Source organism: Coturnix japonica, chromosome Z (genome assembly GCF_001577835.2).
Source record: "Coturnix japonica isolate 7356 chromosome Z, Coturnix japonica 2.1, whole genome shotgun sequence".
NCBI lineage: Eukaryota > Metazoa > Chordata > Aves > Galliformes > Phasianidae > Coturnix > Coturnix japonica.
The window spans coordinates 31,550,570-31,571,578 of record NC_029547.1 but is presented as its reverse complement, the minus strand read 5'-3'; the positions used below and the strand labels follow the sequence as shown (position 1 = coordinate 31,571,578).

The window sequence follows — 21,009 nt, the reverse complement described above, 5'->3', positions numbered from 1 at the left end:
CCATGCCCATTAATATGTATCTTCCTCTTCTTTTCCTATTCCCATGTGACAGACTGACTCTAGCATTTTACCTCTTCCAGAACTACTGAGAAGGAGGATTGCAGGTGATATTTGTACAGCATGTCTATGTGACATCCAGAATTTTTATGTTTTCTACTATGACTGACATTATAGCATCAGTAAACAAAATTACAAGCACTTCCAGGATTAGGGAGTTCTTTGTTTATGCCATGTTTCACTTTCTTCTCTTTTTAAGGAAAGTGATTTAGTGCTGTTTTGCCTCCAATTAATGGAAAGGTGACCATATGGGTGAGAAAAGGACCACCTGTCTTTTTGGGTCAGCCAAACAGATGGCCACTTTTTTGATGCCCTTCCTTACCCTTGGTTCTAGCAGAGCAATAGAGGTCCTTGGTCATATGTGTTCAGGGTCAATGCTACAAAGAGATCTTAATTGGAACAGGAATGTGTCTGAGCACACATATCCTTGTTTACCATTTTACAGTGATAAGCATTAAAATGGAGGGAGCAGCATCAAACTTTTGTTCTCTGGAGAACTGGTAAAGTACAGTTATTTGTCAATCACCAAAAATAAATAAACAAATAAATAAGTAGACTAGAAAACAGAACAGATTCTGGAACAAATACAGTTTGTAAATTCTTATTTCACAGCCTGTCCATGGACAATGGTGCTAAAAGCAGATTTTTTGACTTGTTTTTAAGCCTGCCTGACTTTTACATGCCAGGCTTATCTCTTCTTATTTTCCTTCCTGAGCTTCAACTGTACCATTTTTCAGTTTAATTATAGTTCCTCTGGAGGTTTGAGATTGTGTGTTATTCATGAAGAGAAAATTCAAGTGTACTACTCACCTATAAAACACATGGAAAACTGTATTCCTCTAAAATAGATTGAAAAAAGATTTTCTTATAAAAACTGAGTTTTAATCAGGCCAGTAAATACGCCACTTAATTCCAAAAAAAACTGTTTTTAATATGGCATCACTTGCAGTCATTCTACAGCATCTAATTTCCTGAATGAATGTCTCTGTTAAATAATAATAAAAACTTGCCTTATATCCCTGTGAATTTATGACCACTAGAGAAAAAGAAAGATTGTTTACTATTTATTATTATTTATCAAAACCTCTGTTTCCCATCTACCTATTCAGCTTATACCTACCACTTCTATAGCTCTGATTCTGCCCCCAGAAACTATTCACACAAAAATCAAAAATGCTTCCCAGACAAGCAGAGAGTGCATTTGCAGGTTAGTCTGAGTTTGCAGCTTCAGTAACCCAGTAACCCAGTTGTGCATTTAGCTAGAGGTCACTTTGACGCTTCAGTGCTTAGAGGTCTTTATTTTCACAAGTAAAGAGAACCTTAACACAACCCAGCAACTGTTGCTTACAGTTGCTGCCACCAGTTCTCCTGAAGCATAAAGTTTCAAAGCGAATCATAGTGCTGTAAGAAATGATAAAAGTAAGATGAACTTCTCAAGAACTGTTTTGAGTTAAAAAGTAAATAATGAAAGTGATCTGAACGGAAATGTTTATCATATTCAGTTCACACAACTGCTTGAGTCCTGGACTTCTTGCTGGAATTTGAAGGTAGGAAGACCTCAAAGTGTACTGTGGAAAGAAGGAAAAGTAATTTCATGATGATTTCAGCCATATAATTTATTTGTACAGCATTACATGGATAATTTGGCAGCTCTGTAAAAATTTTTACATAGAAACATGATATTAAAACACTTTCAGTTCATTCATTCGAAAATACTGCAAAAACTTTCTGTGATGAAAGCAAAGAAATTTTAAGCACAATAAAACATCTCCACTCAAAATATATGATTTTCCTGTACTCCAGCTACAGTGCTTTGCTTATACTGCTTCATGGACAATGTGGCTTCTTCTTCAAAGCCATGCATGGATTATAGATCAGAAGAGATCGATCTGCATCGATTGTAGTTGGCAACTGTAGTTGGCCACCCTCTTGGGATAGGTGAACTGTAACACAAGGTTTTGAAGAATAAGCTATACACTTATCCTGAAGAAAATCTTCCATTTATATTAAACTTAGCACAACAGAAACATATAGTTATCCTTAATACTAGTTTTCATTTTCCACTTTTATGCAGTGACATAAACACTTTAAGTGTTACGTACATGATCATAGATTCATAGAAGGTTAAAGTTGGAGGTGACTTCAGAGATCACCTAGTTCCCACCTGCTGCCATGGGCAGGGTTGCTAGCCACCTGATTAGGCTGCCCAGGAACCCATCCAACCTGGCCTTGAACACTTCTATAGTTGGGGCATCCACAACCTCTTTAAGCAGCCTGCTCCTGTGCTTCACTGACCTCCGAGTAAAAAAAATTCTTCCTGACATCTAATCTAAATCCATCTATCTCTTTTAGTTTAAAGCCTTTATTCCTTGTTCTGTCACTATTGGTCCCTTTCCTGAGTGAAGTTTCTCTTCAAGTACTGGAAGGCAGCAATAAGGTCTCCCTGTAGCCTTCTCTTCTCCAAGCTAAACAAGCCAAACTCACTCTACCCTACCACAGAATAGGTGTTTCAGCCTTTAGATCATATTTATGGCCCTCCTCAGGACCCACTCCAACAGCTTCACATCCTACCTCTGTTGGTGCACAGTACTCCAGATGGGCCCTCACAAGGTCAGAGCATGAGGGGTCAATCTCCTCCCTCATCCTGCCTCCTCTTTTTATGCAGCCCAGGATACAGTTGGCCTTCAAGGGCTTCAGGAGCACACTGCTGGCTCACATCCAGCTTTTCATTCACCAGAAGCCTCTCCTCCTTCTACACCAGGCTATTCTAAATGAGTTCTCACAGACCCTTCTTGTATCTGTAATTGCCTTAACCTAAGTGCAATACCTTGCATTTCACCTTATTAAACCTCACCTTAGATTTTCAGGTGCCCACTTTTCAAGTATGTTCTGGGCCCTCAGGATGATGTTCCTCTCTTCTTTTGTGTCAACTGCACCACTAAGCTTAGTGTCATCAGCAAACTTGCTGAAAGTACACTCAATCTCTCTGTCCACATCAGTCCCAAGATGGACCCTTCAGGGACACCCCTTGTGACCAACCTCCTCCTGGACAGAGCCACTGACAAAAAAACTCCTGGCTACAGCCATTCAAACAATTATTTATCCACCTAATAGACAGCCTTCAAATCCAGATCCCTCCAGTTTAGAGATATGGTGCAGGACCACGTCAAAGGTGTTACACAAGTCCAAGTCGATTGCATCAGTTACCTGTCCTTTGTCTGCTGATACCATCATTCCATCATAGAAGGCTGCCAAATATTTGCCCTTGGTGAAATCGTGCTGGCTATCTCATCTTGCATGTGCTTTGACATCTCTTCCATGAGAATTTGCTCCACAATCTTCCCAGAAACAGACATGGGGCTCACTGGCCTGTAGTTCTCTGGATCTTCCTTTCACACTTCTGTGAGTGTGGGAGTGATGTTTCCCTTTCTCCAGTCACCAAGGACTTCTCCCAGCAGCCATGGTTTTTCAAATATGCTGGAGAGTGGATAAACAACCACATCAATTTCTTCAAAATGCTGGGGTGCATATCATCCATCCTCACAGACTTGTACACCTAACATTATGCTTCATCTTAATGTGAAAGCAACTTAAAAAAAAACAAAAAAAACTCTACTGCAGTTTTTTTAAGGGCTTGTGTCATTATTGAGTTGGCAGACGTCACCTTTGGTTCTGGAAGTTTGGTGAGAAGTGGCTACTCCTTAGCAAGGAACTGATCAAAAGGTTGTGTGGTTTGATTGGATAAATGAGGTTTGGAGAGGGTAATGTGTCAACAGTGTCTGTTCATGTGACCCGTGGACTTCCCTTTGTCATCCTATGCCTGAGAATATATGAAGGGGGCTGGGAAGGCAAAGGGACGTTCAACTGTCATCACTGGCATCTTCTCTGACCATTGCACCATCATCAAATACACTGGAATTCTCATTTGTTTCAGATTTTTTGTGTTCTGTTCAGCTCTCAGTGCATTTCCATAATCGCATAGCTAAGATGTAGGTACAAACTTCCTTCCAGGGGAGGGAGACTGCTGTAAATTAGACTTTGGTGAAATCTGAAGAATCCTCAGAACTTTTTGAAGATTTACTGGTTTGAGGTTTGTGGGAGGTCAGTAACATGAGCCTTTTTCATTGAAATTTTCATGTTAGTATATCAGGCACTGAAACCAAAAATATTTCGAAAAGTTCTTGGAAAACATGTATCAGTAAAAAGCTATTCTTGAGGCACAGATATGTAAGCAGTGATAGATTACAAGAGGATCTGTATGATCTTTTCACAAAAGTGGCTTATATTGCATAAGGAATATGTTTCCCTCTATTTATGGTGTACTGAAATTCAGAGGAGGAGACTTACGTGTCCAATAATTCTCTGAAATCAAGCTCAGCTGTCCATAAAGGTGGAGGCCATCCATTTTCTCTGAAAATGCCTTTCCACTGAAAAAAAGAAAAAAATCTTTCTTGGGGGTAGGTGCTTGTATGGTATAAGTTTCGCTAACTTGTACCTGTAACAGAAGCAGTTACCAGTGTAATCTGTGTGATTACACAGTGTGATCCTCAGGAAAAAACAACAGAGACACTATAGTGGAGACAGACAATAAATTACTAAGGAGGTAATGAGGAAAAATTAGTGAGGAGATATCTCCTAATGCATCACATACGTATCTCACTTGTATCTTATATGTCATATGTATATCACAGAGCATGTTTAGATTGAAGAGAGACAATTAAAAATGAAAGAAATGAGATGAGGGCAGAAGAGAAAGAGCAGATTCAGTCAAATGAAATGAGATCGTATTCTTAGTAAAGTGAAGAATTAAAAATAAAAGAGATAAAATGTGATAAAGTATTACACACAGAGGAACAGAGAAAAGATGAAAGTGTGACTAGAATGCCAAAATGAAAATTAGAATGATAACACAAAATGGAAGTGACCAACATAAGGAAAACAAGGAGAATGAATACAAGCTACAAAGGAGGCAATAAAGCTGAACAAAATAAGATTTATATTAGTAATTTTAAAATATGTTTGGGAAGCATGAAAAAAGTGCATGATAACAAAAGAGCCCGAGCTGAAGAGGAGACAAAAAAAATAAATTGAAAAGCAAAAATAAGTCAAAGCTTCTGAGCTTTATTAGCAGTGCTTCTCTTTGCAGTGTTACACATAATCCTTTAGTTCCATGAATATGAGAAAGATAGCAAATATTCTCAGAATTTGTTGTATTGACTTACCAGGTCACTTTGATTTCTCTAGATGTAGGGCATGTCATGAGTCTCCAGACAAGTGGAAGATCTATTAACTTATTAAAATAGAAATTTGTTACAGTTCTGCAGAAGGGGATAGAATTTTACATGTTCATGTTACTTTAAAAAACAGAACAAAAAACCAAACAAAAATAAATAAATAAAAACACAGTCTGTTAGCTGTATGTGCTCCTATTATTGTCCTTCTGATGATTAACAGAAATCTGTCTCATCTTTACCATGACAGGAATAAGTAAACATTTGGTTATTCTCTCAGGAAGATATCAGAAATAAGTGGTGAGGAAGAAGGAGGGCTCACTGCAAGAAGAGCAGCTATGTGAAATTAAGTTTGAGTTGGGTATAGCAGCTGAGAGATGTTCATGCCTCTCTGCATAGTAAGATGCAACATCTCTCTCCATCATCCCATGAAGGCTAGCTCTTTTTTTTTCCAGTCTTGGCTAATAATCTAATAGTTTTGATTGTTTGAGGGAGCAGATAGAGGAGGGGCAAACTCACAAAAATTGTGTCTACCTTATGCACTGACTGAAATGAAAGACTCCCCTTAAACTCATGGTGCTTGGAGCAGTCAGAACAGACCTAGGAGTGGTAAACACTGCTGCTGTGATTTTTAGAGATGGGAGAAGTCAATCTTTGTATAATGCAGATGATCTTTTTGATACTGATATTTTAGCTCAAATAGTTTCGTAAACCTCTGAAGGCATTTTCAGGCCTGAAAACACCTGTAACATCCATTAAGACTAACCTCAAAAGAAGGATGTGGATTATTTCAGGATGTTCTCTGTTATTACTGAAGCTTTTTGAGGCAACTAGGACCATACACAGTGCCACAGAGAAGTCTAAAGGTGAGAAAGGTATATTTGTTTATACAGACAAGCTTTTAAAAGACTGTTTAAAGTCCAAAACCATTTTAAAACTGTTTAAACAGTGTTTACCCTGTGGTTAGACACACTATTAACAAGTGAAAGAAGAGCAGTGTCTGTTGACTTAGTATTTCTGTAAGGCAAATATTAGTCCAGAAATTTAAAATTACTTCCCTCAAACTCTCAAGCTCATGCTGAGTGGACCCTTGCTCATTAAAATTCCAGAGCATATTTAATTGCTTGTCTACTCTGTGTAAGTATTTCTCACTGTGATGTCCAAGCGCTGTGCAAACACTTGGACCAACATGCTTCTAAGAACCACAGGTTTCATGTGGAGAGTTTCTTTCATCTTTGTTGATGCAACGCAGTGTTGCGTACTCTGCTAGCCCCAGAAGTAGGGGCAAGAAGTTGACCTTCCAAGATTGATTTCTTTGTAGAAATGAGTGCTTTCTTTCGTTTGTTTTCCTTATGTATGTTTGCAGAAAGAGGTTCCAGCTTGAGTTTCAAAGTTGCAAAAGACTAAAACAGTGCAAAAAGAAAGAGATCTTATTTCTCTAAGTTTCAGATATAAATTATTCAAGGTTATTAGTTGATTTTCAGTAAAAAATCATACTTCTCTCACATATTTGGGCTAAAGTTAAGATCAGATTTTTAAAAATTTAGTTCAAAATTGTCAAGAACTCCTTGAGTACATGGATATTTTTGTTGAGCTTCACAGAACTTTATGAGTCTTCCAGTAAGAATTAAATGGGATTTTCACTAATGTCACTGAAGAACATTCCTTGAATTAAAAAGTCCTGAACTGAAACATCATCTATCAAGCAAATAGTCTGTTTGTGGGAAACACATCTGTTTGATGTAGTTGTGGATTTGTTACTCTGGCCCTAGTTTTAGGATTAAAGACCATGGTTGCTGGGTTATTTTTTTATTTATATTCCTAGTTAGAATTGTATGTATAAATTGGCATTTTCGTGAATTTTTAATAGAGTTTTCTTTTCAAACAGTAAGTATTCATCCACATGAGAATCAAATGCAGTCAATTTTGTTTCATATCTGAAACATCTGTAGAAAGGAAACCAAAAACCAGATGAATAGTTCAGTGCTCCACAAGACACCTGTTTGTAATGGAGTTGTAATACATGTGCTCAGAGTGCATTTTGTTAGGATTAGATACATTTCTGGATCCAAGTATTACCTCAAGTGTAAGTTGCTTACCATTATAAACCCTTGCATTTTTGAAGTTTCCCATTCTGCTCATCATATCCTGTAGTCCTGTGTGAATGTGTATGAGAGATACCATGTCTGTAAGGTGAGGGATGATTACTTCCAGTACATCAAAAGAGCTACCTACTTGCTTTACTGAGCTATTTGCCTTCACATTAGCTGTTACAGTTGACTAACACTTAGGCCAGCTCTTCATCACATACTGGACCTATAAATGCTAGATCAGCTGCAGCCAAGGGTGGGTTTGGGTCATGCCTCAGTATAGCACAAGCACTTGTGAAACTTTGTAATGTATCACAGTTATTCCAATAAGCACACTTGCATACATTAGTAATAAATGCATTTTGTAGTAAATGCATTTTATTTATTTGTTGGTCTAGATGACAATAGATAACTCATCTTTAGCTCTTCGTAGAAAGAATTACTAATAATTTATATGATTGCTATAGATTATTTATAAATATACTCACATTATAAAATATTAACAGTTTTCCAAGAAACGAGAAAATAATGTCAGGCTGTGCAAAATAGATTTTTTTAAATTTCTTTTCACACTACACAGACATTATGCAGAGTATTTTCTTGCTTCGAATTCCAAAGTCATTCATTTCTTACAGTTTATTGTTTTAACTTACAAATTCATGCAGCACCGCTGTGTCGACAGAAAAATAGGATTATTTTTCTGAATAAAAACATAAATGCTTAGATATTGCCAGTGGTGCACATCAGAATGAATGTTCTGGTACGTACATACCTGCATGGAATCACAATTGCCAGAAAGCGTCTCAGTGGCTCTGTTGCTGGTTGCAAAGGCAATAACACACTAATGAACCTTTAGGTTGACTGCATAAATCTTTTGCATGGTATTGCAGTTTAATTTACAATATTACTCCAGCCGTGTACATAATAACTGACTCTGTGAAGCACTTAGCAATCTAATCTACTCTGCAAAAATCTACACTTGCAATACACTAAATAAAAGTTATTATTTTTTAAATTAGAATAGGAACGAGCCTCCAAGAACTGACCTTAACTCGCATATCTTTCTTGCTATTTCTTCTTTTTGGATGAGTCAGTGTATGAAATGGAAATAAATATGCTGTTCTCCCTGTTTTCCATTCGTTAGACCCTGAGAGACTGCCTTTCTTTTTGTATTCATAGCAGGGAGAGTAGGAATTCAAAGTATGACATGGAGATCCTATTAAATGAGAAATAGTAGTATGCAACTTTGTGAGAGGTGTTTAGCATCTGCTCTTGAATACAAGTTGGATGTTTCCTTTGAAAGTTTGAGAGAAATGCTCTAACTGGCTCATGAACTATTTTCAATAACATAAAATAAAATTAAAGAAAAATTGGTTTTCATCAATTTTTACTGTCTTGAAACAAGAGTAGTTAATCCAGTGATAAGCCTTGCAGGGTTTATACAATAGTCAGCATTCTCAAGTCTAAATATATAGACTGCTAGGCAATAAAGTTTTCTCCTTTCAAGAGACAAAGGCAAATGATTTGCTACAACCTAAACTCAAGCAAAAAAAAAAAAAAAAAAAAATGCCACAAAAAAGAAAACCACAACTTAAAAGCAATCTGCCATGTAACCACTATTTTCTAGATATTTAAAAGATTATGAGCTTCTCTCTACAAAGCTGAGTCGTATCTTGTTTACTGTTTTCAATGAAATAGAAAAGCATCTAGATCTTTGAAAATGATTTGCCTTTTTATTTGGGAAACAACTTTTTATTTACAGTGAAACAACACCTGTGGTCAAGGCTTTGCTATTAGTTGTAATGCACTGTCCTTTCCTAGGAACAGTAACCTGAGATTTTAGAATAAATAGTGTTTCAGTAGAGAATATTACTGCTGTGGTCTTTCACAGATTGCTAGAAGTATGGAATCACAGAATCGCAGACTAGTTGAGATTGGAAGGGGCCTCTGGAGATCATCTGATCCAACCTCCTGCTCAAGCAGGGACACTTAAAGAGGTTGCCTGTAACTATATGTGTACATACCTGTCTACCTAACTGTTGGCAGGTTGAAGGACTCTATTTTTCAATGAAATATCAAAATACAGTACAGAATGCATATACAAGAAAAGCCAATAGAAAACACTCAGCTAGTTCTACTGCTTGAGTCCTTTGGGATACCTCTGTCTTGTCAGGAAGTGGAAAGCATATGAGTTTGTTAGTCATCTGAACATCAGCCTAGTGTCAAATTGTCTTTCTCTAAATCCATAAGACTCTCGTGGCAAATTCTCTCTTGGAACATTCGCAGAAGAGGCTCACCCAAATATAGTAAAGGTTTTGAAAACAAATGTGTTTGTTCTCTAGTTAAGCATTGGCTTGGCTCTCTCGGTAGCACTGTCCAACATGTGAACTACAGCTCAGGGAATGTGCTTTGCAAGTAGGAGAGATTTCAAAGACTGTGAGATCACCTAGGATTAGAAAACAAGTGTTCAGTTGGCTTGCAAGTACTTTGAGTTTGTCAAAGTGAAGTTTACATGGCTATCCAGCTGCAACCTTAAAATGCATCCAGTAAGGAAATAAAAATACCATGACAGAGGTGTTTTCAAAACTACTGCAGAAAGAACCAATGATTGGCAACCCATATCATGCAAAATCTAGATTACAAACAAACTGCTATGTTACAATTCAAACATATTAGGAAGAATTGTGGTTACTTCTCTGTGATTTCAAAACAAGGTTTGATTCTGTAAAATATGTGTGGTCTATTTCAACCATGAAAGTGGCATTTGAAAGAAAAGATAATTCTTTGAAATCCTTTTTTATGTAATGGAGCAGACCAGATGACTACAGTGATCCCTTCTGACCTTAAAAGCTACGATTTTCTGAATGGCATTTTCTCTAATATGACACTATACAGTCACTTTCCAGTAATTTCAGTTTGACTTTTTTTTCCCTGTTTTCCGTTGTTTTGTTTGCTTTGCTGGCTTTGCTTTTGTTTTGTTTTGTTTTGTTTTGTTTGTTTTTGTTTCTTTCTTTCTTTTTCTTACTCCAGGAATTGGTCAAGGGGTTCCAGTGGTAGCCCTCATTGTGGAAGGAGGTCCCAATGTTATCTCTATTGTTCTGGAGTACCTGCGAGACACTCCTCCTGTTCCTGTTGTGATATGTGATGGCAGTGGTCGGGCATCTGACATACTTGCCTTTGGTCACAAATACTCTGAAGAAGGAGGGTAAGTCATTTCCTACTGAAGGCTAGTTCACGTAATCGTGTGCCATGAGATGTACCATATGGACAAGTGCAACACATTATCTTGAAGCTTCTGGTCAAGAGAAACACAGAACGTGCATAATTATTTTCATTTTATTCAAAACTGGCTTCCAAAAGTTCTGTGATTGTAGCAGTGTACTACAATCCTCAGGTTTCATTCGGTTCTACATAAATGTAGGCATGTAAATACCAAATGTTAATATTATCTATTTTGTGTTTGTGCTGCCCTTTGGGCATAATTGTTCACATCTGCCAGTACTCACACAACTGCTTGTACACTGATCTGCAATCACACCACCAGGACATTTTCCACTTCCAGAACATTTTTTGATAGGCTCCTTTTCAGCTAGGAGGCCTCCAGCATGTACAGATTCCTGGGCTGTTTCTCCCCAGCTGCAGTACTTTGAACTTCTTGATGCACGAAAGCTTATGCCATGGCAGAGACAGCTGCTTGCAGGACCTACTGGAGAAACCAAGTTTGTCACTACCGTATTGGATACTGTTCTGGTACACATTCACCTGGGCGGCCTTCTTTACAATGTACTAGACACACTGCTGTGTCTACTGGCAGTACTGTGGGAGCTGTGTTCTTGACATAGCTCCCCTGTAGACTGCTCCTTGGCACTAGCCAAAAGGATGCCTGACACTCCACAAACAGTTGCAGGCGGTAGCTGACACAAAAATTTGAGACATCCTGGGTCAGCAGTAGCCGATCTCACTGGTTTTAATCTAGAACTTCCTCAGCACCATATCCTTGTGAACCAACCTCCTCACTGCATCTGTACTTGACAGCAACAGACACCCTCAGAAGGATTCCAGGCATTCTCTGATGAACTTGGACTTTGTCCCCAGAAGTTTCCAAGTCAGAAAGCAGAGATTATTACTCATAGTAAGAAAAAGAAAAACAAGAGAAGGTTTAACAATTTTAGGACAAAACATAAAAATGGCATAAAATCCTCCTCAGATTAAATTAATAGGAGCTATTTCATGTGGCTTCTCTAATTAGCTGCACTAATCTGATCAAGATTCAGTGAGAAGGGGATCTTTCTTTTTTTTTTGTGTGTGAGTGTTAGATATGTGTTAGTGTTTGGAAGGATATGTATTCACACCTAGTGTAGTTATGTGAACAATGAAACATAAATACGTAAACACTAATATCTAGATCAAACGATATTGTGTTGCCCATAAACAAATGTGATTATGAACTTCTTCAACCTAAAGCTCCTAATTTTCCAGTAATACTAAAATCAGTTTTGTACTCAGGGCCATGCATCAGGAGTATGTTAGTTTTCATCTGAATATGTGAGAGGTTATTTCTCTGTTTTCAGTGGCCATTCTAGTAATATATTTAACGTAACCTTACTCAGACACCTTACTCAGACATCTTCTTGCATGACGTGAACCTATGCAGTTTCTGTATACTATGTCTGTATTCTGATGTCATCATGAAGAAATAATACAGCTAGAACAGAATGAATGCAATTTATTTCATAATTAAAAACTCTGATCTGTAAGAACAAATGAAACAAATACTGGTTGCTAGAAGTACAGCAAGCAAGCCATTTGTTACCTGAGACGCTCAAGTCCTGCTTCATTAAAGATGTTGTTCTCACTTGCCATAGATCTTGTTTCTGTGGTGGTGCTGTTTCAGGTCATTCCTGCAATGTTATCAAAGAGTCTTTTTGTTTCTGTTCACTCTGCACTAAATAGTGAATTTTCTAGCACAGGCTAGAAAATCGCTAAGGCAATTTCTGTGTGCTTGCCCCAATTCTGAAAAAATCACTTGTATGTGCAGCTATATTCTTGAGATACCAAAAGCCTAACACCAATATTATGTATATTCATAAAAATATTCTACACAAACAAATTGCAGTTCAGATGCAAATTGAGTATGTCTCTCCACTCACTCCTCTCTGCTTATATTAACCTAGATTTGAAAAGTGATTAGCAGTGTGAGGAGAATACAGAATAACTGGGACATTTGCTGACTGTGGCTACTAGCTTTTTCTTTCAGATACAATCTAAGTAGGTTACACAGAACTGTGTCTAATACACACTAAATGAAAGTAGCACATCCAATTTGTGTCCAGAATTTAATTCTGCAGTCCTCTCTGCAATCCCACAAGTCTATTTTAATTCTGGCTCCTGGCTGCAAATCAGGGTCTTCTTCAAGACCCAGCATATCTTCTTACTGCTGTGCACTAGATGTCTGATCTAAAGAATTCAAAACCCACATCATTCATGGTAGCAGCAGATTCAGCCCTTTGGCACTGATAGTATCACAGTATTTCAGTACCTTAAAATGTTATTCATTGGAGACAAAAAAATGGAATCATTCTCTGCATGTACAGTATGTATGTATGTATACATATACTAAGCATGTCTGTACATTTGCAAGTTTATTTGCAAACTTGTTTCAAGGGATCACAGAACTATGTCTGGAGCATGAGAAATAGCTCTCTTTGCTTGAGTTTCCATCACCAGTCCATCAGCAATCCATACTTTCAGAAAGACCATTGGGTGCTGGGCCATTTGCTCATCTGCCCAGATGATCCTTTCTATTGGGTAGCACAGAGTTCTGGTGCGCCTGCCTTCCCTCTTCATTTTTTATTCTTCCTAATTGATTTTATTTAGCAGAATCAGAAACAATTTTTGATATGACTAATGGTGTAGTATTCCTTTGTCAATGTCTGCACATCCTTGAGCAGACAAGAGGGGAAGCTCTGCATTGTTTTTAAGCCTGAAAATGGGCTTTCCTCCTGAAGATGTGGACATGTCACAAGCCTAAGGCTGATGTTGGGTGCATATTGTAGCTACAAGTAAGACTTCTTTGGGCTGCAGTGGAATGAGGCTGTCAGAACAGCACAGATTGCTGTGCATGCCTTGACTTGCAGGAGATGCTCCTGTGACTTCATGATGTGCTAAGAACAGTGATGCATAACTTAAAGTAAAGGTGTCTCACATCTCTCAGAAAAGGTCTATCCAAATTTCAAGGGGAAGGAAAGACAGATAAAAAGTTTCCACTGAGCTGAGATTTGAGCATTATGAATATCAGTTATACAGTATTGGTGCAGGATGGTTTTTTAAGTTTACCTTAACTATAATGCCAACAATTGCACATTACCTTGGTCTGAAAAGCATTGAACAGAGTATTTAAGAACAATATATTTTCAGTGTTTTTTCACTACAAGCAAATAAACCTAATGAGTTCCCAGTACCTTTTACATCCTAATAAAAAACAAATTATATACAGTAGAAAACCTAAAGGAAGGCATAATTGCAGGCTTCCCTATGATAGGACTTGGAATATTTTTTTGGCTACTTTTTACTATTTTCCCTAATTTAAATGTCAAGTTCTGCAATCCCTGAAAAACTTAGTTTCTCAAATTTTCAAATACTGAAAATGTGTTGAAGTTCAGGAAAAACAGGAACAATCTTAAGCACCCAAATTTGCCCCCCTTAAGGTCCCCACACTATGTAAGAGATTGTCCTAGTAGTTAATAACTGTCCTTCACATACAGATGAAGTATTTTTGATGGCACAATGAAGCATGCCCTTTCATTTCACTTTCTTTTTTTTCCCCCCCCACAAACAGGAAATAAAACAATTCCAGTATAATTACTTATAGAGTCATTCAGTAATAGTTTTTAATCTTCAAAGATCTTATTAATTACATACTGAATTTAAAAGGAGAAAAATGAAATGCTGTGTTACAACTATATTGCTTCTTAGGTAAATATTTTCTTACAGAATGGGAATTACTTGCAGTATTCAAATGCAGTCTCCCATCTGAATTTATAGCATATTAACTACTCATCAGTTCTACTCCTGCAGATATGAAACCCTTAAAGAATTCATTTCAATGCCACAAAAATATACTTCTTGCCAAATGTTCATAAAGAAATAGGTAAAATATTCTCTCTGTTTTAAATGAGCAGCCTCACAAGAGAATCATTAAATATTGTGTTTGGATTGATCTGTCTCATTGTCCACTGTGGCATAGCTGTTAGGCTTCATAACTGAAGTATTATGTGACATAAATATCTTTTTTTCTAATGCAGAGTAGAGAAAATGTTGGGATGCTTTAAGCATAAAAGATCAGAATGGAAGTCTGTGTGACTCTTCTGTGTCCCTCATGATGCCATTCTAGTACATCTGAGTTATTTTGTAAGGTTTTTCACATTGCATGCTTTCGTATTATTACTGTTCTCTTGTATCACCTGTCAGATCAAAACTGGATAGAAGAAGGTCATTTCTCTGCTGAAATACAACCAGCTCTCAGATTGAAAGGCAGACATTCAATAAACACAGTCAGTGAAAAAAAAATGGTTTAAAAGAACTGCCACCAATGAAAAGTTGCAAGTAACACAGATTCCTTATGAAAGCACCCCAATATTGTCCCCATTTAAATAGAATGAAGGAATAATTACATTTATCTTCTGTCTCTTCTCACTACAATTCTATGCAAAATATGTGGATTTGAAAAGTATGAGAAATTCAGTCAGTCCCATGGAGTCAGTGCACTACTGCATCTTATTTGCAATTCCAATGAAAAAAATCAGCAGAGACTCTGTTCATATTACTAATGTATGGCGTGATTGTCTACAATGCTAACCATAATTAAAATGGAAAATCCCTTCAGCTTTCCATAGAGGACAGCAAGGAACTGTTTTCACATCACACTGATATTTTATGGATGCATTTTCTTTATCTCAAATAAAAGGAATAATAAATAAAAGAACTCTCAAAAGAAAAGCTAAAAACAGATGGTATGCAGTTCAGTGAAAAGAAAGTGTATCAATTAGAGAATTTCAAAGCAAGTGATTACAAAAAAATTAGAAATCTATAATGAACTTATATTTGAAGTTAGGTTATAGAAATTATGCTAGTATGTTGTACAACTCCAGTACTAAAAAGCTCTGGAGTGAAATGACTGATTTAGGGAGCTGGCTATGGACCAGATCTTTCACATCTCCTCCAATGTTCCATGAGGCTGAAAGATTGTGATGTTACTGAGGAGAGTGTTTAATATTTCCTCATGTATTAGGCATGACTTCAAAAAAATCTCTGTATGAGGTGTGAGGATGCCAAAATGCTGTCGTCTCTCTTTACCAGATCAGCCAAAACAAGGAAGTTCTGCTTTGCTGTTTAATATTCCAGCATATCTTGTACAGAACTAGAATGCCACTTTGCTTACTTTGTCACTTCAACATTTTTAATTGTCCTCTAACTGGATCCAATACATTTTTCTCCTTTTTTTTCCTGTGATAAGATCATAAAGATCAGGTTTGATAATCTGTTGCATCAAAACTAATATCAATTATTTATTCCAATCTCTCATAGCTGCCCTTATGAGTGGATTCTTTTCCTAAAATTAAGTGTAGGTATATATGTTTCTTCCTTAGATGTTAGATTTTTGAAAGAATTTATCTGAGTTCCATCAAAACATAAGCTATATAAGCAATCCTTCTTCTCTGAAAGAAAAACAGAAGTGTTTGTTTCCTGAAAATGATCTCAGGTACTTAGAGAATGAAAGAACAGGCTTTACATATGTGGGGAGTGAAGTAAGAGATCAATTCAAATTGTCTGCAAGGTGTTTTGAGAAGACAGGAACAGTTTACCTGGGATATTACTGCCTTGGCAAATTATGTGTAATTCAGGGAATTACACCACCAAAATGCTCCTAACAGGACATTATTGGTATGCTGCAATGTATTTTCTATACTGAAGCCTACCAGAAAGATTATAAAAATGTTATCTTCTTCTGACACTACCTGTATTTATATCTGAAGCACAGTTTTGTTAAGATGAGAATGTGCTAATGTTCCAGGAATCCATAATAGTAGAGTAGCAGTCTGGTAGACTGGGGGATGTTAGTCATCAAGGGTTCATAGTAAATGTACTGTTTCCCAAGTCACTGTTTGAGAATCTCCTGTGTTCTGGGTTAGACTTCTTGTCACAAGCCATCTCTTTTCCCTGAGCCTATTCTTAGAAATGTGTGATTTTCAAAAATACATAATAAGATTGTATGTGTAGCAAACTGAAATTTCTTTGCGTTGCAGATAAATCAACACATCACCTGTAAGTTATAGTTATTTTCCTCACAGTGTTCTGTGAAATTATATCTCTTTTAGATGCATTGGATTTGGTGTACACGTTCCATCTACCTATATTTTATTAGCCTGACACAGAATGAAAGAATCGTAGGATCACAGAGTCACAGAATCACAGTAGGGGTTGGAGGGAACCTCTTGAGATCACTTTATCCAAACTCCCGCTGCAAAAACAGGTTCCCTACAGAAGGTCACACAGAAACATGACCAGATGTGTTTCAAAATATCTCCAAAGAATGAGAATCCACAACATGCCTGGGAAGCCTGCTCCAGTACTGACTCTCACAATAAGCAGGTTATTTCTCATGTTCAAATGGAACTTTCTGTGCTCCGGTTTGTGCTCGCTGCCCCTTGTTCTATCACTGGGCACCACTGAACAAAGCCTGGCCCAATCCTCTCTACTCCAGCCCTGTAGATGTTTACAAGCATTGATAAGATTCATTCTCAGCCTTCTCTTCTCCACGCTGAATGGTCCCACATCTTTCAACCTTTCCTCATAAGAAAGATGCTCCAGAACCCTAATAATCATTGTAGCCCTCTGCTGGACAGTGTCCAATAGATCTCTGTCTTTCTTGAACTGGGGGGCCCAGAACTGGACACGGTACTGTAGATATGGTCTCAACAGGGCAGAGGAGGAGGGTCACCTCCCTCGACCTGCAGGCCACCTTCTTTAATCATAAGATACCACTGGCCTTCTGGGCTATAAGGGCACACTGCTGGCTCATGGCCAACCTGTTGTCCACCAGCACACCCTAAATGCTTCTCTGCTCAGCTGCTTTCCAGCAGGTCACTTCAGCCCCTAACAAGTACGGGCTACTTGCTACAAGTATGCAGTTCTTCCTCCTCTGGTGTAGGACTCTACACTCACCCTTACTGAACCTTGTGATCTTCCCTTCCACTCAACTCTCCAGCCTAGCCCGGTCAAAAAAAAAAAAATACAGAAAGATCAAGTACAATAACACAACTGGGATTTTTTATTTGAGACTTTAAGGAATGAATGAAAGATAGACTTGATATGATTGATTTCAATTTACACAAAGCTCAGATTAGCTATGTGCACTTTCTCCAAGAGATTTACTTCAAAATCTTTGTTTAGAACTGGCTCTAGAACTGAGGACAGATGAGGTTGGGAAGCCTTAAATGACATCCACAAGTTTCTGAGCAGTGGTACTGTGAAAGATGTGTTCCCCTTTGCAGCTGGGGAATCATTATTAATGTCTTTTTTTAAACTTGAACCATAAACTTTAACCATAGCTTTCATATGAAGTTTACTTTATGTGCCATTCAAACTTACACAGTGGTGGTATCTGGTAGCTTTAATTCAGGAAAGGAAAATAATGGCTGCTTAGGAAGTTGGTGGTGAGTCCTGAGGACTTCATTTATCTTCTACTCAGTGCTTATGAAAGTAAATTTGAGCTTTAGATTGAGAGAAAGCTATTTTCTGAAACAAAACTTCATGTTTGGATTCTACACAATAATGTGTTTCATCCCAGCATTCTTGTAAATGCTTTGTAAATTTTTTTCTTGCCTCAAGGCTGATTTCAGATATTTCCAAGTGTGTGGTTTTTCATACACTTCATATAATTTCCAAGGGGAATAAGACATTAATTTAAATTTCTTTTAATTCTCTTCACTATGTATTTTCAGGTAATTTGTTCTTCTGATCACTCTTTCTTTTCTTCTTTAGTTTGATGGTAGGATAATTGAACAGTACTGAACCATTTCTACATTTAATGATAGCTCCTATCTGTACCTTCTTGTTAAGATCAGCAGTTTTGACTAAAGTGAGTTCCAGTTGCTCAGAATTTTCATACATGTGACCTACTAATCCGCAGTATTAGACTGAGGAGACCTAACTTAACTGTAAGGAATGATCTTAAGGCTGTCAGCCTTTCCAAGTTGATTCTCTTTAACATGAAGAGAATCTAAACCTCTGCCTGTGCTCTGACATCTTGTTTTGTGTTCCTATATGCTTGTAACATCCCTTATGGCATACAAAATAAGGTTATGTTCCTTATATCTCCACATATAAAATTCCCTGCTACCAGCTCTCTCTGCCACCTACCAAGAAGGTTGTTGTATCCACTGAAGTTATCATATGTTCCCTATTTGAGAGAGAAGTAGGTCACACTGCAGGGGGAAGGAATGCTCACACAGAGCTGCAAATGTCTGTCTCTCCACTATCCCAGGAAATAATACATTTGAAGACATACTGCTCCTCAAAGAAAAGTGGAAGTGCTTGTATAGACTCTTCCCCCAAAAGGAGTCTGTAATGGCGCAAGAAACAGTGGGAACAACCAGGTATAGAGAGAACAGTAATCCACAGTGTGGTCTAAAAACCTATATTACTCATTTTAATTCATACAGATTAACATCTATCATGTCTGCTGCTTTGTGGAAGTCCTCAGCAGATACACTTAGTGTCAAATTCAGAGAATGAAGAACATACGTACCATCTGCCAGGGTTCCTGTATTCTCTTGTGCAACATTATACTTCTTTCCCATTCCCACTTCCTTTCCCATTTCAATTCCTGTTCATTCTCTCACCTAAGGATACATTTGCAGTAGACAGAAAAAATTAGATATTTAAATTGTATTTCAAATTCCATCGTGTAAAATATTTCCTGCAATCTCATTCTCACTTCTTTGCTCCAGAAAGGTACAAGTGACCCATACAGCATCAATTAAAGAGGAGTTTGGTTGTTGTATTTCCAAACAGTTGCTACAAGTCAGAACTCACTTCTACATACTGTGATACATCTAGTAGCCCTTTTCAGCTGCCGCAGAAATAAATCTCTTTTTAACTTCTGTCAAAAATACTAGGCATGAAGATTTTCTGGTTTTCTTTCCACCAGATGATTAACATCTACTTATCCTCTACAACATTCTACCTCTACTAGTTAGAAACAGTAAATTTTCAAAACCATAATGTTTTTAGTTGAGAAAACTTCCATAGTGTAGGAGCTTTCATATATGAAAGGATAATGTTTCAATTAGACCCAATAATTTGTAAGACGGTAAATACTATAATGTTTCACCAAGAGTGGTGCTGAAGAACAGACTTTCCAATATCAAGGTCTGTGGTTCACATTTTAACATTCTATATAGTATTGTTTTCTTTCTGCTGTTGGGCCTTTATTTTTGCAAATAAGAATGTTAACACTGAGAAGGAATACAGATCTGGTTGTTCTTTAAAATTCTGGAAGATCAGCATACACAAAAACAAAATGACTTCTATGAGTGGATTCAGGAACAAAGTAGTTTTTTTGTGTTTTGTTAGCTGGGCCTGTGTAGCATCAAAAAATGCTGACAACAGTAATGCACCTAGTTTCTTAGAATGAACTATGATTTCATTTCTGGTAATTCACTGATGAGAAGAGGTCTGCAGTTTGCCAAGAAGTGCTAGTCTCCCTCAAATCCAGATTGTCATTGTGTTTTTCTTGTTTTTGTTAGGAAATCCCACAGAGCTGATCCCTTGAATAACCTGTCATTCAATTTGTGGGAACTGAAAGAAAAACTTTGGAGATGAGAGACCCCTATATGGCCTACATGTTTTTCTAGTAGTATTTTTCATTTTGACTCTAATGCTTTCAGCAATTCCTATCCTTCAAACCTGAATAACCAAAACAACCTGTGATGTTTTGTTATCTAACTCCTATTTGTTTCACCCTTAGCTGAAGTTAAAATATTTCCTTGTGTCTGATTCAGTAGCTTTTTTCTTTTGCTTTAATTTCAGACTTATTAATGAGTCTTTGCGGGACCAGTTGCTAGTTACCATCCAGAAGACTTTCACATACACTCGAACCCAGGCACAGCACCTCTTTATTATCCTCATGGAGTGCATGAAGAAGAAGGAGCTGGTACGTTTACACATTATGAAGGGACAAAGATAGAGTTTAATGCATTGGTTTGATTAAGCTTTTCCGATGCCTGTTTGAGGTATTTCTTAAATGTGTTGGCTCTTAATGATATTATTCTGTATTATAATGTTTTTTGTTTGCTTTAATCTACTTTCTGGATGAAGTGATATATCCAATAGATTTGCTCACTTTGTTAACTCCTTTACATTTACTTTGATGGGGCAAAATGTGGCATATGACCAATAATAGCATATGGAAATTTTTACCTCTCAGTCATCCTTAGGTGTATTGTGATTAAAATTCAACCCTTCTTAACTACGGAAAATGTAGTAAGGTATAGCTGTTCGTATGTCACTGGGACCATATTTTAAGAGCACTGTAGAGTTGCATGAATATCTTTTTACTTTTCTATTAT

General features: G+C 37.3%; 1 protein-coding gene across 13 annotated transcripts in view; it reads left to right on the top strand.

Annotated features, from left to right (window-relative positions):
• Positions 1 to 21,009, top strand: part of TRPM3 (transient receptor potential cation channel subfamily M member 3) — a 401,802-nt gene that overhangs the window by 297,548 nt on the left and 83,245 nt on the right. For all 13 annotated transcript variants that reach the window (XM_032441175.1, XM_032441176.1, XM_032441172.1 and 10 more), the window contains exons 7-8: positions 10,409 to 10,583; positions 20,471 to 20,594. In XM_032441175.1, coding sequence (XP_032297066.1) covers positions 10,409 to 10,583; positions 20,471 to 20,594 — 299 coding nt within the window. The remainder of the gene's footprint in view (positions 1 to 10,408; positions 10,584 to 20,470; positions 20,595 to 21,009) is intronic.